This window comes from Chroicocephalus ridibundus, chromosome 2, assembly GCF_963924245.1.
Source record: "Chroicocephalus ridibundus chromosome 2, bChrRid1.1, whole genome shotgun sequence".
NCBI lineage: Eukaryota > Metazoa > Chordata > Aves > Charadriiformes > Laridae > Chroicocephalus > Chroicocephalus ridibundus.
The window spans coordinates 26,820,772-26,848,602 of record NC_086285.1 but is presented as its reverse complement, the minus strand read 5'-3'; the positions used below and the strand labels follow the sequence as shown (position 1 = coordinate 26,848,602).

The following is a 27,831-nucleotide window of genomic DNA, read 5'->3' as shown; positions in this document are numbered from 1 at the left end:
CTCGCCGTCGTTACAGCAGCCCTGGCTGATGTGAAATTGATGCAAGCCTGGGAATCTCTCAAGTTATGTCACAACACTGATCAGCTCGTCTTCTAATAAGATCGTTCAGTTACGATTCAACCATTTATCCGCTTCTAATTTTGTGAAAGCAATTAAACGTTAGCACCTGATATTATCGGATCACGCATGTGTCTCTCAAATGTGTGCTGGTTAAGTAAGCTAATTAAAGCAGGAAATGTATAGACTAAAGAAAACATCACCAGTCCCAGGGACCATCTGGAGATTAAAAAAATAGAAGAGCAGAAGAATAATTAAAAAATCACACATTTTGTTTTTCCTTACTGCGTAGCATCATACATGTGTAGCTGGTGCAAGAGATGCAGTGAAAATACACTTGATATTTGAAGATAAAAAGCTGGCAGATTATATCAGGCACCTAAATTGAAGTAAGATCTTTACCTCAGGGTTAAGAATGATACTTCCTGACAGCAGAAGTAAATTATCTGGAGGGAAGAGCTTTAAACTAAAAGTTGAGGCTGCAGAGAGGACTCTCATGCTCTACGATTTCATTAAAAAACTGTATGTAGTGCCTTTGGTCTGGCTCTTCATTTGAAGTGAAATCTTGACCCCAGTGAAGTCAATGACAAAGCTCTCAGAGCTCTCAGAGGCTTCGGCAGAGCCACGTAGCCACAGGTACTGGCACACTGGGCATCACCCAATGAAACCTCCAACCTCTGTTGCTACTCAACAGACAGTATAAAAATGACATAAGTGGTTACCTTTGGAGGCTGTGGAGCTCCAGAGCAGTGAGGAGGTTAATGTATGCATCCAGCTTTCAGGTCTCCAGACGAAATACGAAGAGGACCCTTAGTGCTGGATACAGTCACAGAAATGGGCCAAGCGGTGTCCTTCCACTGATGTTACCGAATATAGCTGTGTTAGCAAACCTGGCCTCAGCTAATTAGCTAAGCGCATGCTTTGATGAACAAAGCCCTTGTTTTGTACTTCCTTGTTCCAAAACAAATTTGCATGTCTTTGACTCAGCAGTGAACTGCTGCCTAGAGGCGAGGTACAAAACTTGGGTCCAGAAGACCCGTGGTCTCCCATTTTTGTTCTGCAGTCAAGTATGGGATGAGGGTACACTCACTCCTGGATCTTGCCTCAAATTCTGTATTTCCCTTCCTTAAAAAAAAATCAGAAAAAAGGGAGGTGAGGTGACCTGTTAATATGTTTGAAGTCTCCCAACATTACTAGAAAGTGTAATTTTTTTATATTTTAGTAACATAATAAACTTGTAAATACGTGGTTGGGAAAAGAAAATTAAGAGCCAGGGGCAAGTTTTTAATGTGATGGAATACATCTAGTCTCCATATGAGTGTATGAAGACTTAAAGGATTTATGTTAAAAACTTACTTATTCCACCAGGTGGATTCCCATCATATTTTTATTTTAATACCAATTAACAGACTGAATTAAGGCTTTATAGCTTGGGTTTTTTCTATCCCCACTGCACCCTCTGTTTTATTAAATCCGTTTTAAGATGACTACCGAATTCCTGTAGTTTGCTGCATTTATCCGCTTTCCACCTGTGCATCTTCTGAGCTTGACAGGCTCATGAGTGTGGGGCTCCTACCTCCGATATATACAAAAATAGTGAAACAGTCACAGATACGCCTTATGTAATGGCCATATACAGAGATGAAGTTGGTGGTATTTATTCTGCAAAATAACAAATGTGTTTCCACCCCAATAGCTCCAGCTTTTTTTAAGTTTCACAATAGATTTTAAATATGCAATGCCATGGGAAAATACTTACAGTGAATACATATTTATGAGGATATCAACAAATCCATATAATTTTGAAAGAAGAAATAAGGTTCTGTTTAATAACAAAGAGAAAAGACAGGAGGAGCAAGAGAGGAAATTCATCCCTAACACCAAGACACCTACATTCTCCCTGTGATCCAGACACAAAAGATGTGAGACAAGCCAAAGCATCATTGACATGAGGAGAGTCTGTAGTGCGTCCTTATTTGCATATAGTTTGCTGCAGAGTCAAACGCTTTGGTGATCATTCTGCTCATTTAAAATGGTAAGTCAAGCCACTTTTTCGATATATCTTAATTTGCTATTTTACATTATTTTTTCCTGCTTTCTGGTTATATAATTTTATCTCTCTCTCTTTCTCTCGGATTTATCTGGATCTGAAATGATGGAAGAGAAAGGTGTGTGCCCAGGTGGCCATACAAGAAGCGAAGAAGCAATGAAAAAATTTCAGGGACACTTGAACAAAAATAAACAGGACACGTGTGAACACTTACTTACATATACATAAAAATGAGTTAATTTTTCACATGCTGTATCTAAAGTAGCATCTGCATTAATTACACTGTTACTGGAACAGATTTTATAGGAAGGGGTGTCTTCTGTCACCTTCCTAAATGAGACTGACCCACAGAAGAAGGGTGATCTGTGAACAGCACATTATGTTCTCCATTAAAAATCCTGGAAATATAAATAAAACTCTTGCTGCCTAACCTATTCATGTAGTCTTGCACATCAGATCTGTATTTTTCATTTTTTGTATTTCACAAGACTAGTAATTTTAATACTCAGTACTGTTGGGGGGTAAAGGAAGATACAGCTAATGACTGGAGGGATAGCTCTGCTAATGAGAAAATGAAAAATTGAGCAGCTCCATGGGCACTAATATAAATATGTTTGTAGATGGGACTAAGTTTGGTCACAAATCAGTAATGGCTCAGTAATTAGAAACTCTTCCAGAAAAGCTTTAAGACATCTTACTGTATCTTTATCATTTTCCTGTTGTAGTGGAGATATCTGTTCTATTCTTTCTCCAGGCTTTTCTGTAGCCTCTTCACCCTTCGTGTTTCACTCTTGCTTCTGGCGTTGTATGGTGTGAAAGTTTTGATACCAGTTGCAGTTTTATAGAGTCCTCCACTGGTAGCTCCTGGGAAGCCTGTGTGGGCTCTCATGCTTGGCCATGGTGTTCCAGAGAGTAAGGACCCAGCATCCGTTCAGGCAGGCTCCAGTCTCACTGCCAAGTCCCAGCTCTCTGCCACACACCTTACTTATGCCTTAACGTATAAATAATCTGTACCCCCTCTTATATGTGTATAGCAGCAGAGCTGGTAAAAGGGAGAACCCAAAGCAATCCATGCTTTATTACAAGCACCGTGATCTCAGTTTCTCAGCAAGGACAGGTTGGGTGTGGGCTGGGCTGAGCCTGGCACGGTCCTTTCCACTGGCCGTATCTGTAAGTCAGCTCTTGTTGAGGTGGAAAGTATCTTGGACATGGGATGTGACACGCTGAAGCCTGTTCTTGCTTCCTTGTGTAGATGTAGAGGTGCGTTAGAGATCCTGAGCTAGTTTACCATTCTAGCTGATGGTGCAGCATGCACTCTGTGTTTCTGGCAGGAGCACATAGTCCCTTCCCCTTCCCAAGCATTTCACTAAACTTGCTTTCACAGTGGGCATGAGGTGGGATGACAAAGGGCACTCACTTTATCTGTGCTGCCTGAAACCCATCTCCTGGCAAGAAGCAAGCCTTCAGGAGAAAGCACTAAGCTGCTTCCCACTCAGCATTATTAGTGAGACCAAGAGAAAGTGAGGAGGAGAGCACAAAAGCTGGTGTCCACTAGCATCACAGTCTTCAAAGCAAGGCCATGGCAGCAGTAATATTAAAAAATCTAGTATTTTCATGGACACTAGAAAAGTATAAATAATCTCACCTTTGACAAATTCAAGCGAAAACCATGACTGCCCAAGTGTATTTGGTTTTCCTCCCTGTCACACTAAACAGTAGAAATAGAACATTGATCTGTATGGGAAGATGAGGAATGTCTAAAGGGTAGTTACTGTGATTAATGGGGTTACGATACTGGTGACTTCCCCTGTTCTCAAAGGAATAGAGAGGGAACGATAGCCAAAAAACCAAAGGAGATTCACAGCATTTCAGGAACAGTGTTAATTTTAGGACTTTTTACCATTTAAATGTTGCTTCTCATCTCCAGTTGCTTTCAGTTCCTTCTGATGTAGCCTGGCAGAGCTTGGGGGGTTTTAAAACATATTTTTCTCAAATAAGAGGCTCATAGCTGATACAAGGAAAGACAAATGGCAAAACTGCTGCCCCGTGTGACTTATGTTTGCCTCAGTAGTCCCAGCAGTCCCCATGGTGCAGCCCACTCTGGAAGCAGCAAAGGTGGAGCTCCACAAAGGAAAAGGGTGCTTTGATCCTCTAAGTTGTTTCATGTGTTATGCTCAGAGTAGAGCTTCAGAAGGCTCCATTCTCGTTAAATCAATTTGATTCTTTATTAACCTAACTATTTCCAGAGCTTTCCTGTCACTCTCAAAGCATCTCCAAAGTCTTTCATCTTAGTACATCTGTTCCTCCATCCTGCTTCCACTAGTTTACTTACAGGGGCCTCTGCAGACAGTTTAGCCCCAAAGAGATGACTCAAGCCTCTTGGAAAGGAGGTGTAAAAGGAATCAAGGACCAAACCTCTAACAGAGAATTACTGGCCAATGCATAGCACCCATGTCTCCTGAGTCTTCTAGTGTATCTTCTACACTAGGAGAGAGTCAGTGTTCTTGTGAAAGCTGTAATTACCTTGCCTAGGAGCCCTTTGTCTAATAAAGGGTCCAACTAACTGTTTAAAACATTGCTCTTCTTCTGCCTCAGGTATAGGAATGAGGCTTGGTGAGACCCGACCCAGTGTGTATTTGTGAATTTACAAATTATGCAGATATTGTGCATTTGCAGATTATGTGGTTGGCCTGGCGAGAGTAAAATGTATTACTTGCTTTTGTGTAAGTCAAAGAGGCCCAAAGTCAGTCTCCAGTTACACCCATGCCAAGCTCTATTGAAGTCAAAGTTTTTCCATGGGTTTTATGTCTCACCACACCCTATTCATTGATGAAATTCTGGCATTTTTTGTTCAAAGTAAAACAGGGAGCAAGAGTGCCTGTTGTGGGCAAGTGAACCAAACACTTTAATTCATCATTCACAAGCAAAGGACTGAGGCTGTGCTTTAGCCTTGTAGGTGCCCCAGGATAATTTTTGTCATCTACAAATAAACACGCAAATCCCATTTGTTTTCCTTTCCCTGAGCAGGTTGATGAAGAGAAGCTCACGTCTCCCATCCTTCCTGTTTCTGCTGTGTCAGATGCCTGTCTTGTTATTAGCTCTCACCAGTAAAGCAGAGAAGAGCAGGTATTTTGAGTGGCACAAATTCTTTCCCAAAGTAGCAAATGCTATATCAGGACAGGAGACTCACAAACTCTTTTGAAGCAGGAACCAGTGTAGTCATTAACGTCTTTCTAAAATCCATTTAACATTTATTTTTTTTATTTTTTTTAACACAAAAAGGATGCCAGTGGTAACTGGGAAATCAATAGAAAGAGAGGGAGGACAGGAAGACTTGGCTGTAATGCTCAGGTTTAGAGAGAAATTGTCCCAGCTAAGGATCATTTCTGAATTGGAATAGAAAGCACCATATCACATTTCGGAGGTTCATAGTTGTGATGGCTGAGCCTGAGAGGTGAAGGCAAGCACAGTGCCTGATGTGCACGTGTCGGCAGGGAGGTCACCTCAGGAGGTGAGAGGGAAAGGAAATTCCTGCTCTCTCTGCCTCTGCCCTCGTCCACAAGACAGGACTGACACGTGGAGAGGACAGTCCCTCCTGCTGCCATTGCGTTTCTCTAGTATCAGCAGAATTGCACTTCTCAGGGTGTAATTCTTTGCTTCCCAACAGCGCTTGCTGTCTAGACTCCCCCTCATCGGTCCTATCCAGCATTGCTAAGCTGCAGGGACAAGGAGAATGGAACAGTACTGTGCAGGATGCACAGGGACAGGCTCTCCTGCTCTCCACCTCTGGCACTGAGGCATAGCCAGTGTGAAATCACTGACGGTGTCCTGTGCCTGTGAGCAAAGGGCAGTGTGACCTTCCTTGGAGGCAGGGGATGACTGTCACTTTGGTTCAGGAACATGTGTTCACTTTCAAGAGGACAGGTTTTTTTTATGCTGGTGAATCATTTGCAAATGAAGTTTCTGCCAGCAGCGAGCTCATGGGCAGTGCCAGGACTGTGCTGCACCAGTTTTACCTCATTGAAATCACTGGGTTGCGCTGGCATAACACTGCAGCAATTCAGATGGAAATCAGAATCTCTCCTTCCATCCTAGGAAAGATCAAGTCTTGCACCTCCCATGAGGTTCAATGAGATTAATGCAGACTAAAGGACGCTGTGAATTCAGAACCAGCCAATATTCAAAGAATTCTCAGAAATTTTTTGGCTGGAATAATATCTGCATTCATTTTAAGACAGATCTGTCAGGGTCTAAATGGCATGAAATAGAGCAGTAATTCCCATCATTTTTCCCAAGGTCTTTATATTCTTGTTTATATTCTCAAAACTCTCAGAGTAATGGAGGAAACAAAGCACCATGTAATCCTGGTGGTATCAGATTCACTGATCTGATGTGGCGTGCCATGCCCAGGATATGAAGTATGGATGATTAAAGGACATTCACAGCATTCATAAATGACACTTCTGTGAAGAGCATTTGTGGTTTATGTGGAACAACTGAATCTGGGCGGCAAAGAAGTCGGTCAGTCACCATCTCTGAGAAAGACCTGAGCTTTCTCAACAGTGTTATTATGGTTGCTTTCTCAATGGGAAGGCACCGTGAAATTAACAGCTCCCATCAGGAGGGGAAAAAAGAGGTTTAAGAGTCTAAGAATAAGTATTTATGTTGGGACAGATTTTCTCATCTTACTTTCCTCAGGAATTATTCTGTCTCCATTTCAGTTACTTGCTTTTCTTGCAAAGCAGTATCTTTTAGTAGGCTCAGGTTTGTCAAAACTATAGCAGCATCACGAAGGGAGGGATGATAGCTTTCATGTACCCCAGTCCCAAGGTATTTCAAGTCCAAATAACCCAGGCTCTGTCAGATCCTGTGTATGGTATTTCATCAGTGTGATCCTTACATGCAGTCTCTTATTTAGGAGGCGGAGTGCCGTTTCCTCCAGAAATGTGATTCTAGAAAGGAATTTGTACTGCAAAACGCATTGTTGTCCCGAAGCTGAAGGCATCATATCCTGGGGCTTATTCCCAGATTTTCAGGCTGCATCTTTTCTGCACAGGTGAGGAAGACCTGCACTCTCAGCCACAGCAAGGATGGAGACAAATACCCAGCACGCAGGCCAAACTGCAGATTTAAATGTCTCTGTGGAAAGCCTGATTTAACGTGTCATTCTGCCGAATCATTGTGCACCTGCACCATCTCTGGACCCTGAAGCTCTGCCATTGTGGCAGTGAGAAGTAAGCACTCCCAAATTTCAAAATCAGCAAACTCAGCATCCCCGGTCTTGCTGTCATCAGCTGCAATTCTCCTGTCTGGCCACAGTGCAGCCACTGGGGTTTTTATATGAGGTTGTCATAGAAAAGCACACCCTGGCTGTATGTGCAAAATGAGTGAATCCACTCCAGAATTGCTGAAATTCATGACGTGGCTCCAGAACTGCTGCTCAAGAAAGTCGTACTTATCTTACCCTCAGAAGTGAGCTGTAGCGGTCCCTGAAAGGCTGTTAGTCTTTCCTGGTGTGGGGATGTGCTTGACTGAGTTCTGACACTAATTCAATTCTCCATGCTTTACTGAGGCTTTTTATCATTTTTCCCTTTGTTTTTCCTCAAGAGATGGGAGAGGTTTGTAATTACAAAGTGAAAATGATGTAAAAATGTAGGGTGGGACCTGGGTGACCATAAATTTCTGCCAATTGCACCGACTCTTCTGCATCTGAGAGACTGAAAGGTGAATAGATGATACATCATTAGCTCCTAAAAATTCAGGCATGGAAAAATGTCAAGTAGCGTCTTCTTCTTAAATGTCAGATCAACAAGTGCAAATGCTAACATTTGCCTTTTTGGTGGATTCTGTGCTATGCTGCATGGACATGGCATCCCCTAATGAACTGCTGTTCCTGTGCTTTCCACACAAGGCCTCCCACATGAACAGCACACTTAAGCAGCTTAGGTTTTGATATTTCTCACAGAATATACAGCAATTATGTTTAGAAACTTGGCTGTTGTAGAAGCAACTACTAGTTCAAGATAATTCAAATTAAACTTAAGTTTAATTTGGAGTTTAAAAGCCAAGTTTTCCTTAGCATGTGTCTCTAAAAGGATCTGCCTAAAATGTGAGAAATTTGAGTGCGAATCGGCCAGAAAGTAGATTTTTCAAAATCCCTCAAAAGGTGGACACTTCCAAAAGGAATTCCCCTCAGAAGGACAGTAACATAATGTTTCCAAAACACAACCATTCTCCCTGATACCATGCTGCTGCAACTATTTTCCTCACTGGGATTTGTCTGATTGATTAAGTGGCAGTGCTGCCAGTGCAGGAGTGCTGAGTCCAGGAGACCGTTCCACTCGCTCTAATGCAGGTGGCTAAAACAGGTCAGATGAATGAAATGCAGAGTGCTCATTCCTCTCCAGGCACTGCGTCAGTCTATGCATCTGTACCATGAAGTCAGACATCCAGGTTAGCTGAGGTGATTGCCATCTCTGCTATTTCATTGCCCTTTATTGACTGCGATGCAGACCCGTATTATTGCCCATTTTCAGTCATGACCCAGCCACTCTGCTCCTTTTGAAGGTATTTAAGGACAAACAGAAGTAGCCTGAAACAGAAGAGAAATAAATGAAAGGGCATCAAAGTGTCTTTACAGATGACAGCCAAGCACGGGGGGTAAGAGTATAGGAGGAGAAACGGTAATGACTGCCTTCCAGTATCTAAAGGGGACCTACAAGAAAGCTGGAGAAGGATGTTTTACAAGGGTATGTACTGATAGGGCAAGGGGCAATGTCTTCAAACTGGAAGACGGTAGAGTTAGATCAGATATTAGGAATAAATTTTTCACTATAAGGGTGGTGAGGCACTGGAACAGGTTGCCCAAAGAAGTTGTGGGTGCCCCATCTCTGGAAGTGTTCAAGGCCAGGCTGGATGGGGCTTCGAGCAGCCTGGTCTAGTGGGAGGTGTCCCTGCCCATGGCAGGGGGGTTGAAACTTGATGACCTTAAGGTCCCTTCCAACTCTAACCATTCTATGATTCTATGATTCCATGACTTCGAGCAGGAGAAAAAAGGCAAGAGGCTTGGGCTAGTTACCTACATGGCCTTTAGCTTTACTTGGCAGAATGAGCTATCAACCAATAATAGGTCAGTCATTTGAATGATTAAGCACCTTTCCTTACTATTTCACCTCTGAATAGCTTATGGTTGCCTACACCCAACTGACTGTTTTCTGAATTTCCTGGTGTCCCCTCTCCCCAGCTTCCTTCAAAGGGTTGGGGGCTCCCCCTGGCAGCGGGCCACCCCAGGAAAGGCACTGGAGCAGAATCTCAGTGCGTCTAGAGAGTTAAAACAAGCATAGGCATTTACGGTCAGGTATGTCTTACATTTGGACACGTGTATTATAGATATGTACAGCTGAACTAGTCACCCCATGCACCTTTTATAGATAAAGATGGAGAAAGGCACATTCAAGGCACAATCAATATGACTTATTTTAGATATCTCATTTAGGATGACATAATTTTTCTGTAGCCTCCATAACCTGTATTGACTCATTATCTTTTGACTACAGGAGAGGCAGCTTAGGTGTCTATATTTAGTCTCACAAATCCCAGTCGTATCATTAGAAAATCCCTGGAGCATTTAACTGAATCATGGAGTGGCTATATCCGTGTCATCAAAGCTGTGTGTGTACCTAGTCCCTAGGAGGTGCCTTTGCAGGTCTAGATCTTACACCTCAAACATAAATGTAAGTACAGTCGGCTGTTAGATATGCTCCATGTAGGCTTAAACTAGCCTGGCTCAGGGCGCAACAACAACATGCCCAGAGCTCAGGTATGGCTGCAAAATCAACCAAGGCACCTCATGAATATGTGTTTGAGTAACCTCTGCCTTGTCCCATCTTCCTGTGCCCGGTGACTCTTGCTCAGGTGTGATGGTGGAGGAGAGGTGCCTGGAATACCTGAAGCTTTTACCCTTTTTCATTGGGGATTACCTCCCACCACTGGGAGAAGATGGCAGGAGACCTTGTGAGCACTCTGACTCCATTCTTAGTCCAAATGAACAGCAGGTCAAGTAGATCCTGTACTGGGTTTTTAGGCTACCCTGTCTGCCCCTGTTTTCTCCTCCTCGGTGCCCCTCTCTGATGGCCTCTCTGACTCCTCCGTCAGTCAGTCTTGTATTTACGATGCCTTCCTGAAAAGCTGCCTCTCCTTGGCACCCCCAGCTCAGAAGCCAATCTTGTCGGGGGTGACAAGGCTGCCGTTCGCTCTGCCTCCCACCCGGTGTGATGATTCCCGAAGTTCCCCCCGCTGGCGAGGAGCCAGCAGCTGCCACACGCTGGCAATGCTGGATGCTCCACGGGAACCCCACGGCATCTCAGCCCGGCGCGGCGCCCTGCGGAGCTCAAAGCTGCAGCCCCTGGAGAGCAATCGCTACGGCAGCTGGGACTCAAGGATGTGCAGATGTAGCCGTATTAATCCCTGTCCAGAATGCCTAATTCCAGGCTGGCTCCTTCGCTATAGCATAGACATGGACACAGATGCTGTTAAAAATATCTCCCGTTATTTAATTTCGTATTTTGCTTTCTTGTAACACAAAACCTAGGATCCCTCTGAGCAACTGTGTACATTTTGTTCTGTAAACGGTTTAAAAGTATATTAAAACATTAATCTTAGCCCGAGCCCCTGTGTGCCAGGTTTCTGACTGGAACACAATTTAATGGATGACTCATAGCAGATATATTGTATAATGGTATGACGTTCTGATAGCCAGTGATTTACAGCTACAATACTTAGCACTGTCTTGCTTTGGAAAGTCCTTTTATTGCTTATTTGTGTAACATATGGATACTTGGAATCTAATAATATTTTCATGGAATAGTGTTCTAATAGCCAGAACTCAAACAAACAAACATGTAAGGCAAGTCAGTAATCAAACTTCAAGCTACTCCTTTAAAATGCTAAGTTAAGAATGACTGAGAATATATTGTATTGCTTTCAAACCGAAGTTGAATAAATCATGTCTGGCCTCTGTGGCAAGCAGTGCAGACTCTCCTCGAGGAGGGTCCTTCGCTGCGGCGCGCTGAGGAGGTTCACAGAGGTGAAGAGGAGACAGACTGATAAGGTCAAACATGTTTATTTCCATTTAAACAAAGAAGTGCACAGCTGTAGTGGTGGCTCATATAGCTGGCTTGATTTAAAATCGATAACCTTGATTGGCCTATTCTTAACAATTTATTTGAAATGTCAGTCAGGGGCGTTTCAATGGATAGTGAGCATTTGAAAAGAGGGGTTTCGTTATGCACACCGAGGGGCTATCCCACCCCTGCTTTCCATAGGGCAGACTCTCCGGAGTTGGGAAGGACTGGTGTAAAACACAGACTTCCTAACTTGCGTCACGGGAACGAGGGCACACGGGAATCTACACAACTTTCCTATGCCAAAACTGAGTCAGTCTCTTTACTCTGACTGAATTACCAGGAAGAGCTGCTTAAAAAAAAAAAAACCAATTAGCAGTTTATTTCACATTACGTTTTGTTATTATTGTTGAAGATAGTATCCTGGGGTTTTATGTAGTCTGAATGTTTTGGTCCGGTTTGCCCTAATGGGTAGTGATGGGAATTAGTGCTGCAGCTTTCTGTCCGTAAGTTATTAACTGATAACCAGGGAGAGACTTAACAGAGAAATTACAAGTCCCTGTGATGAGGGGCTGCTGGATTAGCCGAGGAGAGTGGCATGCCAATTACAATACTGCACAGTTGCAGGGTCCTGCGTAGGCAGATGGACCTTTGGGACTCCTTTGACAGGGCTGGAACATTAACAGTATTTATAATACACCAATATATCTTGCAGAACATCACAGAACATCTACCTCCTTCTTGTAAAAGGAGAACAAATTATTTTATTTATTCTCTGTGAAATGTTTCCAGGATTGTTTTGAAGTGCTTTCATTACGTATCGCAGCTGAAGTGTTCACAAGAGTTACATGACTCTTAGCAAGACTTGCAAGAGAGGGGAACATGACTGACTGTATTCCTATTGACCCCTTTTGCCCCTGAGCAGTTAGCCAGAATTTAAGGCCATTGCAGGTTGCTTTCATGAGGAAGGAAAATTAACAATAAAGGAGATTTTTTTTCTCAGGTGCTTTCCCGCAGATCTGTAAAGAACTTTCTTCAGCTTTTGTGTTCACCAGTGCAGTGAGAACAAATAGCAGGAGGCAGCCTCCTTGCTCACAGATTGATTTTCCTACCAGGCTCTATTCTGCCAAAAAAAAAAGGGTTCATTCTTGGCCGTCCTCCCACAGCCACAAAGGAGCTGCTTTCTTAGATGGGTACCTGGCTCTGGGGGCTTTCCTGGTAATTGTACCACACTTTCCCCGTGCAGTGCAATGCTGTCTGTCTCCAGGCTCTCGAAAAGAGGAGCATTTGTTTATTCCTTTGTTTAGGAGACAGACACACCAGCCTGAGCAGTGGAGTTACGGGGCTGCATTAGAAAGGACCAGCTATTTCCTCTCAGCCTGCCCTGCTCATGAATGAAAACCCACTGGCTTCGGTCACCTGCGTTACCCATGGACTGTCAGCTCATGACATTTTACTCTCCTTCATCTCCTTTGACTCCTGGATTTGACTGTGCTGCATATTGTACAAGACAGAACAAGGACAGAGCCTCTGCCTGAGAGAACTTGAAACAAAACATATTTGATTTTATTAGAAAGCAAAGCCCCTTGACATGTTTTTTATCTCGATAGGTATCAATAAATCAGTCATTGGGATTGCTTGGGTGGTTCCCAAGCAATCACCACTTGGGAAGTGGTGGAAGATTTGTTTCTGTATCATCTTGCAGTGTTATTTTACTTGTTTCTATAAGACTATAGACTTCATAAAACTTAATAGTTCTGCAATTTTCCCAGCTAAGACTAGTGTACACTGAGATGTTGGTTACATTTGTCATGTTTTATTTGTACTGTGCATGAATGCAGTTCTCATCAGTAACAGTGTCTTCTCTTTTACCTGCTCTGACCTAAGAAAAACACTCTTTTTATTGTTGGAAAATGCTCCCACTGCATCACTTAACCACAGCTGAAACATGCTGCATTTGTTACCTCATCCAAAGCAAAGACTGATTTTTGCTATTGTTTGATTAATATGAATTTAACATAATTCATCTCAATGCACTGTTGTGCTTAAATACTTTATGCGAACTTTTTCAGCTTCGTTCTCAAATTAATGTGATATGGATTAAAGTACTGATCACACCCATCCTTCAGGGTTTCCCAATGGTATTCTTTAATTTACTGCATAGAAAGTGATTAAATTCCTCAAAAAAGTCATGAGCTCTCTGCTTGGCCATTACTCTAAAAGAGAGGTGTATGATTTCATTTTTAAAGCCACAACTGATAGTTCACATGGAGGGTACAGGAAAGAAAGAAATGTCGAGGAGATGAAGTTTAGGTGTGTAATTCTCAAGCAGCGTGCTTTCTATGTGTGCATTTGTTTGAGCTACAGATAAAAGTTCCAGCAAGGAGTGACTTAGTTGGAACGGAAGGTGTGTTTGGTTGGTCTTTGCTCAGAGCGTCGGTGAACAGTGCAAACAGCTGGCAACGAGAGGCAAGGATACTCTGTAGTCGTCTTCCTTTCAGTTCGGCCATAGGAAAAGGCAAAAGCATTAAGTTAAAATGACAGGTTTGAGGACAGACCATGGATTTTGTTGCAGAACTCATCGGCCATGCTCTGCTCCCCTCCAGCTGCCGGACTGCAGCGTGAGACCATTCCCAGAGCCCCGGTGGATGGATGGAAAGCTGGGGAGACTTTGGCACTGGTGGGAGCAGGACCAGCCTCGTGCAACGTCCAGGCACCCCAAGTTTCTCCCATCGGAGCCATCAGGAAACGATACCTCGAGCTCTCAGGTCGCCCCCCTGACCCACAGCTCCTCCAAGGAGATGCCCACAGAGGAGCGTGGGGCTGGCCCACCCCAAACCTGGGATGCGGTGGATTTTATCAAAACCTGTCTGGAAAACTGCTGTGGTGGCTCAGAAATTTTGCTGCCTTTTCAGAGGCTGGGGTAGCTGGCTGATGTCAGAGTGCCACCTGGATGTGTGTGCAGCCTTTGGGAAGCCCCTGTCAGTCAAGGCAGCCCTTGCGGGGATGGGTGATTGATAAGGGGAGAATGGGGAAAGGCCAGCTGCCAGCTGGGAGGCTGCATCGAGCACAGGCCAGGGAACAAGGAAAGAAACATATTGACCCAGACCTGTGAAAAACAGTCCAAGGATGATTCCAGAACCCTAATGAACACATTTGTCAACAGAAAAAGGAGCAAATACTTCTTCGTCCTTTTTTTTTTTTTTTAACCTTTTCAATCCACCATACAACCCTTCTTCAGCATACTTTGTAAGAACTGTTTGGACACGGTATGGAAAAAACATGTGACTGTCTGCTCTGCGCTGTGTGGTAAGCAGGAAAAATGAATCACCAAAAATAAAAATCAGTCCTTCAAGTCAATCCTGTTGGAATCCTATATCCCAACCTATCAATAATCCTATATGTTCATGAGCACTGAGCTGCACTGTAAATATTGCAACAGAACTAAATGTACATGTTCGAGCAATTGCTTTGGGAGTGTTTTTCAGCACCAGAAGGTGGTGCACTGGATGGCTAACAAGCTTCTCTGCTCCAGAGGGGCAGTCTGAGTCCCTCAGATGGAGGTAGAACATGCAGTCCTCTACCCAAAATGTCTCTTTAAAGAGACAAGTAAATCCTAAAGACATCTCTTACAGGCCAGGTAGTCAGCTTGGAAAACTGCTGCAGAAGTTAAGAGCAAGGAGTATTTTCCCATGGCTGCAGATAAGGAGTGTTACTTTGCCATCACGGCTGTGACCTTGGATTTCCGAGTAGCACATGGAGCTCCCTGAGGAGCAGTGGGTCTCTGCCAGCACAGCAGCGCCCTCCCACTCCTCCTGGCCCTCTTGTGTGCTGGTGGCATGGAAGACCACACGGAGGACCTCACTGCCCTCTCCACAGAAGTCTATAGACATGAAATGCTCTCAGAAGAGGAACAGCATTGTCCCGCACTAGCTGGCTCTCTGGTAGTGGACAGGACACACTTCACCATCTGCCCACTGCTTCCCGGCATTTCAAAGTCACAGTCTCTTGTTTAAGGTCTGTGCCTGCAATCCCATCTGAACCACAGGCAGGAGCCACTTCCCAACTTCACTGGCTCTGTTTAGCTTCGTGTGTTGCTTTGTTATTTGGACAAAATGAAGTAAAGCTGTCTTCTTGCAAAGAGGCAAAGCCGGTATCCCTGGTACCCTACCAGAAAAGTCTCCATTGCCAACAGCACTTGCCCTTCTCAAAGGAATGAGTTCAGAGCGGGGTGCAATTTAAAGAGTGAGTGACTCCGGCTCACATGGGAGAGCTGAACAAACCTTAGAAAAGTTTGATCAAAAGTAAAAGACATGACTCAAACTGGAGCTCTAAGTTACTGTCTTCTTCACAGCCTTTCTTGTACATCTAAATCAAGTTGCTTGTTTCAGTTCTAAAAATCATCAGATTTTGAAGGGGATTTTTTGTTATGTGGTACTTTTTGGAGTGCTGTTATCTTACATTTTTTCTGGTTTGTGAGGGCTGTTTGTTCCATTCATCTCATTTATAAAAGTTTAAAATCCCTGTCACTGATAGGTGCTGAACAAACCCAGCAAGTGCTGGGGCATTTGTTCCACTTTGCTTTCTCATAGCCCAGCCGTAACATTTCTCTTTGCCTGCTTAAATGCAAAATGATGGTCAAGTGTGTGACATTATCTCATTTGTCTAACAGGTAAGCTGCAAAGTGCTGCAATTCTTTCACCAGTACATGTTGGGCTGCAACTACTTCTGGATGCTCTGCGAAGGCATTTATCTTCACACGTTGATTGTGGTGGCAGTGTTTGCTGAAGAGCAGCGATTGCACTGGTATTACCTCTTGGGATGGGGTATGTATAATTTGTAGCAAGATGGTCAATTCTTTCAGAGTTCTGAATTCTTCTAGTACTTATACACCTGAATTGCTGTATTTATACCACTAGATCGTAGCTTAAGATTGAGTTCTTGGTTCCTAAATTTGAGTGCATTTGTTTCAATAGGCCTAGAGACGTAAAAAAATCATCAGGAGTCGGTATCCATTATTTGCTGCATCTTGGGGTTTGCTGAAAGAAATGCTTAAGTTTTGTTAAGCAGAATATATAGATTTCTATACAAGCACATCTCTTGTCTGAACAAAACTTGTCTATTTTTGTCACTTCATATGCAAAAATAGTAATCTGTGGCAGTACCTATAAAAATATATTTATTCTGGAATGAAAAGGAGGAAAATCAGTATCTATGTCTCCCAAAGTGAGAAAACACAGCATGTAGAAAGAGGAACCAGAATTTCTCTGGAACTGAATCCAGTACCAGATATATTTTGGCAGGTGTTGTTATAAAGGAGAAGATACTATTTTACCTCCACAGGAGTAGATAACTGCTCTGGTCTCAGGGCTGAGACAAATGCAAGCAATACGTTACAGTGGAGTGCGGTCTCTTTCACGTTTAAATCAACTATTGCACATCCAGTCCATATCAGCGTTGACAGAAAATCATTATCAAGAGCTTTTTCCCGGTTTGGGAACCATGCATCTCTGGCCTTATTCCAGTTTCTGGTGAGCCAGTCCCCGTATTTTGAAACCATTGGTGCATCTAAGCAGCAAATGATGGACCTTTATCTGCACTGAGGGGTGTTCACTTGCATTCATCTCTTGCAATCCCAGTCTGAAGCAGATAGAATTCACTCTATATTTTCCACCCTCTTTGGAGGTGTTATACTTGTTCAATGTTATTTTATTTACAGCAGGAAAATAAAAAATAACCCTACTGCTTAACCAGGGAAAAATTAGCAATTATTTAGATTGGACAAAAATGATCCAGTTCTGAATGTTCTGAAGAACCTTAAAACTTTTACTTCATCACTAGCTAGGCATCAATATCAGGTCCTATATAGGCAGTAACAGCAAAGTGGGAGGTTGTCTTAACCTATTTGGATTTTCATTTAAGAGCCTGTTACTTACTTTCCTTTTATGGTATAAATTTACTTTCCTGTTATGGTATAAGACTTAGTGCTCTCTGGATACCTGCATTAGATACCTAGAAAATTAGCATGATTTTCTACTTTATATGGATATTAGTGCCAGGTAACAGTTTCCAGGCATGTAAGAACTCTTCTTTTTTTTTTTTTTAATGAGAATGCCATCATGCACTCTTTTTTCTTATGAGAATGACATCTTTTCTGAGAAGACAGGGACCTGCCATGCTCTTGGAATTAAAAGTATGTGGAACATCATCAGCTCTTAAATTAAGACAACTTTTCTGAAGAACCCTAGATTGAGTCAAGGTTTCTGGACTGTCTGTCAGTCCAAATAGCTGACCCATCTTGGAGCAAGCAACTGTACTGTCACAAAGTCTTCATAATTCAGAATATTTGAATATACAAAGTCTGATAGGGCCATTTTGAAATGGCAGCCCTATGTGAAGAGCAATTTTAAATGTTTCCTTGCCATTTTCATGTCTCGCAGCATGTCTTCCTAAAATAGTGTCATTCCATATCCAATTATGCAGGAGGAAAATGGACATAAACATTTTTTTCAGGTGGCATTCAATTTAGGCCGTGCAATTTAATGCAACTGGGACAGCTAGACTGCAGTGAAAACTTAGGAGCTACCTGTAACATTGCTGAGAACAGCACTAGCATCATGGTGGGTAATTCAGTGAAGTTATCTAGTAAGATACTCATCAGTATCTGCAACACTGCCCAAAAATAAATAGGGTTGTGGCTGTGGCAATAGGGTGCTCATATCTTGAGAAGGAAAAGGTTATAAAAATGATAAAAATGGACACAACTCTTTGACTATGAAGTCTGCAGCCTTTTTAATTAAACTAGACTAATACTTCCACAAAAAAAAGGTAATCATTGGCATCACCTAACTAAGGTAGAAATCGTTAATAGCAAAATGATCTAATTAGGCCTATATGGCCACCCCTTAACTTTGCATAAATCAGTGTAATTCCACTGATTGCAGCAGCAGTAGTCAACCAGTCTAAACATCCAGCTGTGTTAATCAATGGAGAGAGATACATTTCTCTGAAGGGCAATGCAGAGCAACCAGAGCAGGTTATGCTCTGAATTGTAATTCAAAAGATAAAGGTAAATGTACCACACAAGATGAATATACTCATTATTCATTGTTATAACTAATCCCTCTGCAAGAAGATCTAGACTATTTTATTTGCAAAAATCACTAATGACATTTGTAAAATAGCTTTATAAGAAAAATAAAAATATTAGCAAATATAAAAGACTTCTGGAAAAGGTTTGAGATAATTGAATGGAATCTGACATGGACAGATGTATTTCTTGACACGGATTTGATGGATGGACCACTCGGTGGATGAGGAATTGGATGGATGGCTCCTCTCAAAGAGTTACGGTCAATGGCTCAATGTCCAAGTAGAGACCAGTGATTAATGGCATTCCTCAGGGGTCGGTACTGGGACTGGTGTTGTTCAACATCTTTGTCAGCGATACAGACAGTGGGATCGAGTGCACTCTCAGCAAGTTTGCCAATGACACCAAACTGTGTGGTATGGTCAACATGCTGGAGGGAAGGGATGCCATCCAGAGGGACCTGGACAGGCTTGAGAGGTCAGCCCGTGTGAACCTCATGAAGTTCAACAAGGCCAAGTGCAAGGTCCTTTACGTGGGTTGGGGCAATCCCAAGCACATATACAGGCTGGGCGGAGAATGGATTGAGAGCAGCTCTGAGGTGAAGGACTTGGGAGTGTTGGTTGATAAGCCCAACATGAGCTGGCAACATGCCCTTGCAGCCCAGAAAGCCAACTGCATCCTGGGCTGCATCAAAAGAGGCGTGTCCAGCAGGTCGAGGGAGGTGATTCTGCCCCTCTTCTCTGCTCTCGTGAAGCGCTGTCTGGAATACTGCATCCAGCTCTGGGGACCCCAACATAAGAAGAACATGGATCTGATGGATTGGGTCCAGAGGAGGCCAGTAAAGATAATCAAAGGGCTGGAGCACCTCTGCTATGAAGACAGGCTGAGAGAGTTGGGGTTGTTCAGCCTGGAGAAGAGAAGGCTCGAGGGAGGCCTTACAGTAGCTTTCCAGTACCTAAAGGGGACCTACAGGAAAGCTGGAGAGGGACTTTTTACAAGGGCATGTAGTGATAGGACAAGGGGTATTGGTTTTAAACTGAAAGAGGGTAGATTTAGATAGTTATAAGGAAGAAACTCTTCACTCTGGGGGTGAGTTTACTTGTGAGTTTGTTGAGCCAAATATTCTAGGCTAATGCATTTAGCAGAAGAAAAAATGTCCCTTGGTATCATGTGGAGTGCTCTACTCATGATATTCCAGGCCAGAGCTTTTAGATGAACACTTTTTGCTATTACAGAAAGGCCCCTTAAAATTTGCACTTCAATCTGTCTGTCAACAAAACTGGCCTGGGCTCGCTCCATTTCCAAATCAAAAGGATTTTCTCAAGCTGTCAGTCCCATAAGATCACCCTGAGGTTGGAAGCTCCTTTCTTTCTGTTCTGATCTTTTTGTTGTTCTACCATGTATCATCACTCAAAAAAGGCATTCTGCAGCCAGAGGCCAAGTAATAATTTTCTGATAATATATAAAGGAGAAGGCAATCCAGTTTGTTCTCCCACACCTGCATTGTCCTCCCAAGGTAAATTGCAGTAAGAACTTTTTTTAGCAGTATAGTAAGTAGCTGTTGCTTAAAGATACCTGGAGACATCGGAGTGTCCCATTTACATACTTGTTTGACCTTATTCTCACTCCAGCATTGTCTGGCCTGTGCTCTGAGGTAAGACTTCCCCAGAATTTGGCTCAGGATTCTCTGTCTCTTGTGAAAGTGTTTCTGAAATTGCTCACACCCGAAAAAACAACGTGACTGATCACGGTATCAGCAGGACATTTTCACACATTTTTATATGTAATTATAGAATATCCAAAACTCAGAAGAAGCCTCCATGGTTTGCAGGGAACAGGCAACAGTTACACCAAAGGTGATCACAAAGCTCTCTGCCCAGGACAGACAAGGCAGTAGGACATCTCCCCGCTGGCCAGCTGTCTGTATGTGCAGGGTTGTACGAACTGGGGTCAGTATTGTCGTGCGGAGTCCCCAGTTCCAGATTTCTAGCCTTTTGGAGAGGGACGCAACATACAAGCAAGCTGAAAGAAGATGGACAGGAGTGGACCAGATTATCACTCTTAATGTCAGGCTGGACATAAGAATTTGAGGCTTACGGTTTCTTCGGCATGGCATGTTCCCGGGCCTTTGGGCCAATCAAATTTGCTCCCATCAGCTCCCGGTCAGAGCGGTGGCCTCCCCTGAGGCCTCACAGATAAAGCAGGAGATGTGGATTTATGGTATCCACAGCTCCACTCCCTGCTGTGATAGAGCTGCGTTCTGTGGGCTTGGCTGCACAGAGGCTGGGAACCTGCAGAAGATATCCCAGATCCCCATCCCCCAAAACACTCCTGGCTCCAAACATTTTCTTTTGCCCTAGGCTCCAAAAGAGCAACTCCTCACTCTCTTGTTTATTGCTCCATAATCTGGCACGCGAGTTAACGTGCCTCTCTCTTGCTCAATAGTGATTTGTGGTTTTAACAAGTGTCCCTGGTTTTCCCAAGGGAATACTCCGCTGGGAACCGACTGATCCCTGCCTCCTTCCCACACTGCCTGCTCACACCCTTTCCTGCACAAGCCGCAGCAGCTCAGGGGAGCCTGGCAGCAGCTTTGTCACACCCCAGGAGAGCATGGCCCACGGGCTTTGCTGCTCCTTTTGGCCTGCCTTATTCCCTTTTGCATCTCACCATCAGGGCTAGGGCCCTGAGTGCGGTGGGATTGCGGTTCTTTCCTGAAAGCTGTGATTTCACGCACACGTGTTTTGTGGACAAGAGACTTAGTGTGTGTGACACATGAAATTCAAGCTAAAAAAATTACCAAGACTGATCTATAACTTTAATCATTTCAGGGTTCCCTTTAGTGCCAGCATCTATTCATGCTGTTGCAAGAGCCAAATACTTCAATGACAAGTGAGTAGTATGTCTGTTTTTGAAGAACTTAGCATTATTTAACTGTGTAACACATTTTATTTGAGTTAATAATAAATTTTAATGGTGTGTTTCCCCTCCAGCTGCTGGATGAGTGTTGACACGCACTTACTCTATATTGTTCATGGACCTGTAATGGCAGCTTTATTGGTAAGAATATTATTTGCTATCAACAGTTTAATAATTATTTTAGAAATGCTGCTAACCTGTATAGAATAGAAGTTTCTCTACTATAAGTATTTTGGTCAAAACTTAGAAGTAGCTAGAGGTTTTCTCTGCTCGGTGTTACAAGGACAGGTTCTCAATGCTTTTCAAAAACAAGTCCTGTAAAGGAACCTCCTTGTAAAGAATCAGATTTTGAGGCAGAATCACTAACTAACTAACAGGATCACTAACTGCTTTTGAAAATCAGGACAGTCACTCTCTCCCAGAATAACTTATTTGTGACCGATGTACTGGGTTTATGTGACGTTGATGAGGCATTTAGCTACGCCTTATCTGGGGTGAGCTGAGCTCAGGCTGGTCGTTCAGCACAGGTTTTACTGGTCACTGAACTGGCATGCTCCAAAGGTAGGGAACTAAACTAGCCCAGGGTAGGCACTGGCCTGGGCTGTCTGACTAGGAGGACAAGATTCAAAGTGCAGCTGGGCCATGTGTATGCATATAGCATGTTATATGCCAGTGCTGCCATTTGGCGTGGTAACCTGAAAGGTGCAGAAGGGGTTTTATTCAACCCAAGCCCCAAGCTCACCTCCATGTGTCACCCAAGGTGCACTTTCAGCTTTTGAGCTGCTTCTTGCTTGCCAACATCCACATGGGCATACCCGCAGTAATTACTTTAGCGATCAAACCGTAGGGCGGTGAATACTGGGATCGCCTTTGAATAAAGAAACCACCTTTCGTCTAATAGCCGAAAAACATGAAAATCTTTCTACCCTTTCTTGAGAAGCAGTTTTGCACAGCAGCAATGTCAAAACACCCATTCCTCCCTGCCATATAGACAGTCTGCTATTCCCATAGAATCACATCTATTGTGGGTTTACTGGTTCAATTTTGATTGCTTCTGCTGTTGTAATGCCAGCTAACTTCTAGAAAGGCCATTCAACCTTTATTTTTATCACCATGCTCAAAGTCTGTACATCTTGGCCACACAGAAAAAAGGGGGACTAATTTTTACGGAAAAAGAGCAATCTTTAACTGTTTTCAAAATAAGGCATTATAATTTCTAGATTGTGCTTATGCCATTTCCAGTCTTACTTTTCTTATGAAGATGTCAATGGCTACAGAATGTCCTGCATGATTTGCTACGAAACTCTCATAGTGACAGACTGACTCAGAAGACCTGAGGATTTTTAGCTTTGTGAAGTCCTTTTTCCACTTTTCACAGTTAGTTCCAGAAATTCTAAAAGTGAAGATTAAGCAGAGTCAGTGAAGTCAGAGGAGGATGGCAAATAAGGTTTAGATTTAATATTGAATGGGACCTCATTTATCTATGGAATTTGGCCTATTAAAATATCTATGTAAGTTATGCAACTTATATTCTTATTTTTAAAAAATTCATCTGGAAAAAAAAGGCTGTTGAAGTTCTGAAGCATAGGTGCTTGATATTACTGTAACAGAGTGGAAAAGAGTGATCCGGGTACACTGGAGGGAGAGAAGGTCTGTGATACCTAGGATGCCCGGAGGGTACCCACTGGGCGCGTTATCAGCCTGGGTCTGCCCTCCCTGTTCCCCCGCAGGCTCTCAGCACATCCCACAGGGAGCTCTCTGTGAAGGTGAGGTCAAGAGCAGGTTTCCATACGCTGAGCACCCGCAGCTGGAATCAGATTTCCAGAAACGACTGAGATGAGATGCTGAGCTGCTCGGCACAGCTGACCGTAAGGGTCAGGGGCAAAACTTCCCGAAGGTTCTGGCGTTTCTGCCCCGAGCCAGCATGTATGAACTTTTACCTGTGGGTAGTGTACCACAGGGTCTGTGCAGGCGGATGGAGGCAAGGGGTAGCCCAGTTTTTTCTCAAGAAAAATCTTGCCCCTCTGCTCATACACAAGCCTGAGGTATTGAGCTGTGTCAGCTGGAGCACATTCTTCAGAGAAATTGTGTGCCCCCATAGGTCCCATACGCCCGGGGACATGCTGGGGTTTGTCTCACCTGCCTGCAGACGTCTTCGGTGCAGACAGAAGCTAGATATCTAGGTGACCTTCAGACTCAGAACAGAGACATGGTTACTCCTAGGGGACAATGTGTCCACCCCGTTTAACCTTTATGCAAAAAAATTAGATCAATTATTCCCTGGAAACCCTAATTTTTCCCACATCGGTGTCAAAACTGATCACTGCCTGTCTGAAACATCTGTTCAGGCTTAATAATGGAAGCACATAGAGCAGCTTAACATCTCTTTTCCGAAGACATTCAAAGTACTTTGCAAGTCCTGACTCCCAAGGAGCTGCCCATTATGCGCTACGATAAAGCTAGAAAGTTACATTTTACTGCCATTTATGTGTTCTGTATTTTTCTTTGGAATGTCTCTCTAATTTGAATGCTTTCACCTATAACGGCTTTGCTTTCGCAGGTCAATTTTTTCTTTTTGCTGAACATTGTCCGAGTTTTGGTGACAAAGCTAAGGGATACCCACCGTGCTGAGTCCAACATGTACATGAAAGCTGTCAGAGCCACTTTAATCCTGGTGCCCTTACTAGGAATTCAGTTTGTTATTATTCCCTGGAGACCAGAAAACCGACTTGCTGGAGAAATATATGATTACATCATGCATATATTAATGCATTACCAGGTATGTTATATAGTAGCCACTTCAGCTTAGGTGAGGTGCTTGCTGTTAAGTTAGTTTAGCCAAAGATGCTGTTGCCAGTTGTTTTGCCCTGAAACTGAGCGTGATTTTGCGGTTCTTTTCCAACCACTTTCACATTATTGGGTTGTCTGCCTCGGCACAAGTAGCATCGCTACATAAAGAACAGCCACAAGACAGAGGAAACAATGAAAAATGTAGCAAAAATGATCAGGTGGCACTATTTCTAAACTAAGGAGAGAAAACTGAGATTACAGAGGGCTCTTACGTTCAAAGCATGATTTCTGTTGAAGTGCTCAAATTTACTGAAACTGGTGCTGTGGGGTTAATATTAGAATTATCTGTGTGTGCAAACTGTTGTACAGAGGGAATGCCAACACACAGAAGAAAAGACTGAGACAATGAGGCTTCATTTAAGAGTTAAAATTCCATTATTAGGCAGTTTAAATTAAAATATAACACTGACATTTTGAGTTCATAAACGCTTTGGAATTACAGCATAATTCAGTAAGTCTGGTTTGCTTTTTTTTTTAAAAAAAAAAGAAAACAGAACAAATCTAAATGGTTTTAAATGCTTGGTTATCTGGTTTAGTGACTGTAATATATCCGGTCCTATATTGACTAGGAAAGGCAGATTTCTAATGCATTTGTGAGTAGTGGTCAAAATAGGTGCGAGTACAGTGACCCACTTCTTGTTCCCTTTCATACAGAAGCTAAACGCAGAAATTATTTTAATGTTGTAGTTAGAAGACAGCTGGAAAAAAAAAATAAAATCAGTAGTGGGTTTTCCTTAAATGAAGTGATAAATAATGCTACCAAATCTATGCATCCTGTCATCTTAGATTATATTTCCTGCTTATCACCCTTATCCCTTCAGAACTGTGGATGTGCATACTTCTGCGTGTGTAGAATAACTGAAGTTATAGGTCTGTTTTTGCAGTGTATGCCATCTCATATTACAGTTCTGCTTAAAAGGAATGAGAGTCTGTTTCTTCTATTGTTTCCTGTATTGTCACTTCTTCGGTCTCAAAAGGCTATAAAGGAATTATCTCCAAATAAGTATTCTGATGACAAGTTGCTTGCAGTTTTAGCAAGTTATGATAAGATAGACTGTTAGAATAATCATTTTACTCTTAAAACATCTTTTGAATCCTGTGATGTTGTCAGAGAACTGCAAAAAGAATGTTAATCATCTTAGTTAACAATCCTAATTATGATAATTACGCAATAGAAAGTCAAACCAAGGTTAAAATGGAATGAGAAACAAAACCAAAGTATTGTGAAACTCTTGTATTGATGGATGGGATTAGGTGAGGGAGGGAGCCAAGGAGGCAAAGATTAGTCTCTGATGGGTTCCTTCTGCCCTCGTCCCAGTCATCAGGAATGGGTGTCTCTCCATGGCTTATCGACCCCGATCGCCCTCTGACAATGCATTTTGTCCTGGGGGACAGTGCTGGGGACACCAGCGTGGACACATGGTGCGGGCTGCCCGTGCCCCACTGCTGCTGTGCCCAGAGAGGCCGCCAGGCCATGCCAAGCAGTGACAGCCCACCCAGAGCCATCCCCCAGCCAGGCAGCAGTGCAGACCTCACAGAAGAGCTCTTGACACCTCTGCAATATAATCTCAGTGTGCTCCCCACCAGCATGTAAAATTTGGCCTTTTGGGGGGGTTATGCAGTCGTCCTGCTAACTGCAGCTGATAGTGACGCTCCCTTTTCTACTTAGGGTGGATTCTTAACTGTATTCGAAAATAAACTTTCTTAATCCTTTCCCAAACGTTTCTTGTATGCATATTTAAGATAGCCAGCTATATAATCGCTCCTCTGGTGCTCATTTTCTTCTAGGACTGATTATGTAATTAGCAGATATTGTGTTAGTTTGTGTAACAGCTCTATTTCCCCACTAGCTATTACGCTGTTATAAACCACAGCACAGCCTGCCTCTCCATAAACCGGCAGCAGTCTATTAGTCTTCACATACTGTGGCGTGTCAATCACATACAAGCAGGCATCGTGGGTGCAATTATGAAGATTTTTTTTTTTCATGGAAAATGTAATACATTCTCCATTTCTGCTTTGGTTAAACAATACCTTTTTAATGCCTTTTTCTAGAACAGAAAGAGAGACAGTTTTTCAACAGCGCGTCGCTGCTTTACGTGAGCACAATGGTCTGATACATTAGTTACATCGTCCGTGTCCACAGAAATGGTGCAAACAGGCACTGCAGTCTATTGTAAAAATCATGATTGAAGATGATGAGTGAGAAAGTATTTGTTCCCACAGGAAACTGTGTAATGGTATATCTTTCATAGAATGGTTTTCCCAGTTAAAAAACAGCATGTCAAGATGTTACATGCTAGGTTTCCTCTACTGAAGTCACTTTGGAATTACAGAAGCCAGCCTGGTTTTGAATTGTCCATCCCTTTTTGCAGTACTGTCATCAGTGCTCACTGTTTTAAGCCGAAGTGTTTTTTCAAATATGGTTATATGAGCAATTCATAAACTCTGTATTTCTACTTCCCCTGTATCAAATTGTGTCTGTTTCACCACATAGACCCAATTCTTCTTAACAGATCTATAGAGCATATGTGTAAAAGAAAAAAAAAAAAAGAAGACTGGCTTTTGTGCTGCAAATATGAATGCACGTACTTTTCCAGCCCCACCAGCCAGCCTTCCATGGATCCTGTAAAAGCAGAGATTAGTGTCTCCCCTCACCATCACCAATATCAGCTCTTCAGTCTCCAGACTGTGCTGAAATGAAGGTTGCACCAGGCGAAAGAAAGCTATTTCAGCCCTTAAGTGGAGTAATTTATGCAGAGGGGGATGCTGTAGGTGCATTGCTGAACAGGCAGTTTGCTTGTTAAACAGTGCTCCTACAGTAGGCACCTCAAAGCAAACATTTGCGCTCCAGAACAGCCAGCGAGTTGGAGATTTTCCGAGAGGACTTGGCTTTCAAAAGCCTGTTAGATGATGCTGAAAGCCCATGAAAGATGCAGTCTTCCTCGGGGTGTAAAACACTGTGGTACAGGATGCTCTGCCTCCTTACACACACCTCTGTCGTGAAAACACCTCTGTCACTTAAAAGCCTGAAAAGTCCCATTGTGCTGCAGTGAAGGTGGAATGGTGCAGCTGGGCAAAGAGGGTGCCTCCTGCAGAGAAGTGAAGCAGCAGCAGCCCTGTCTCCTACCAAAACTGCACTCGTGTCTCCGTGCTGAGATGTGGCTTATGCCTCACACCCTGGCAGGGCCATATGCGCCTCCGCTGGCCCTTGCGGCTGCCGCTGCCACTTCCCCCACCCCGGGAACCACTGGGCATCTTTTGAGGGGTCCCAGGCTGCAAAGAGATCACGGTGCTGAGTCAGAGGGTCTACTACCAGCCAGCACATCCCATTATCCAGCTTCTGATCTCTGACATTGGTCCATAGTAGAGGCCTCACCAGAAAAAGTGAAGAGCAGAAAAATGCAGTAACCCCATGATGCATCAGTTAGTCCCACACATAGACACCCCTTCCAGATGCTCGCAAACAAGCCCAGAGATTAACGCACTCCTGCTTGCAAGCTCCTGCCACCAGCTGTCCCCTCTCACAAAATTCTCCCTCCAGCATCTAGCTGGGTTTGTGGAGGCTATCACGTTACCTAACGTTGCACTGTCGCTATGCCAGAGAAGATTTAGCCATGGAGGTCCGCTTGGTGCAGTGGAGAAATAGCCCCCAAATCAACAGCAATACGTAAGCACTTAAAGTTACTCTCCTTCTCAATACCTTGCTGACCGTGGCCCTAAATACGCACGTCCGCCTCTATCGA

The 27,831-nt window shown here is 43.3% G+C and overlaps 1 protein-coding gene across 6 annotated transcripts in view; it reads left to right on the top strand.

Annotated features, from left to right (window-relative positions):
- CALCR (calcitonin receptor) overlaps positions 1 to 27,831 on the top strand; it is a 178,744-nt gene that overhangs the window by 134,746 nt on the left and 16,167 nt on the right. For all 6 annotated transcript variants that reach the window (XR_010069828.1, XR_010069827.1, XM_063324849.1 and 3 more), the window contains 4 exons: positions 15,902 to 16,055; positions 21,148 to 21,208; positions 21,310 to 21,376; positions 23,796 to 24,014. Coding sequence is in view for 4 of the 6 variants with exons in the window: in XM_063324849.1 (XP_063180919.1) it covers positions 15,902 to 16,055; positions 21,148 to 21,208; positions 21,310 to 21,376; positions 23,796 to 24,014 (501 nt within the window). In the remaining 2 variants the exon portion in view is untranslated. The remainder of the gene's footprint in view (positions 1 to 15,901; positions 16,056 to 21,147; positions 21,209 to 21,309; positions 21,377 to 23,795; positions 24,015 to 27,831) is intronic.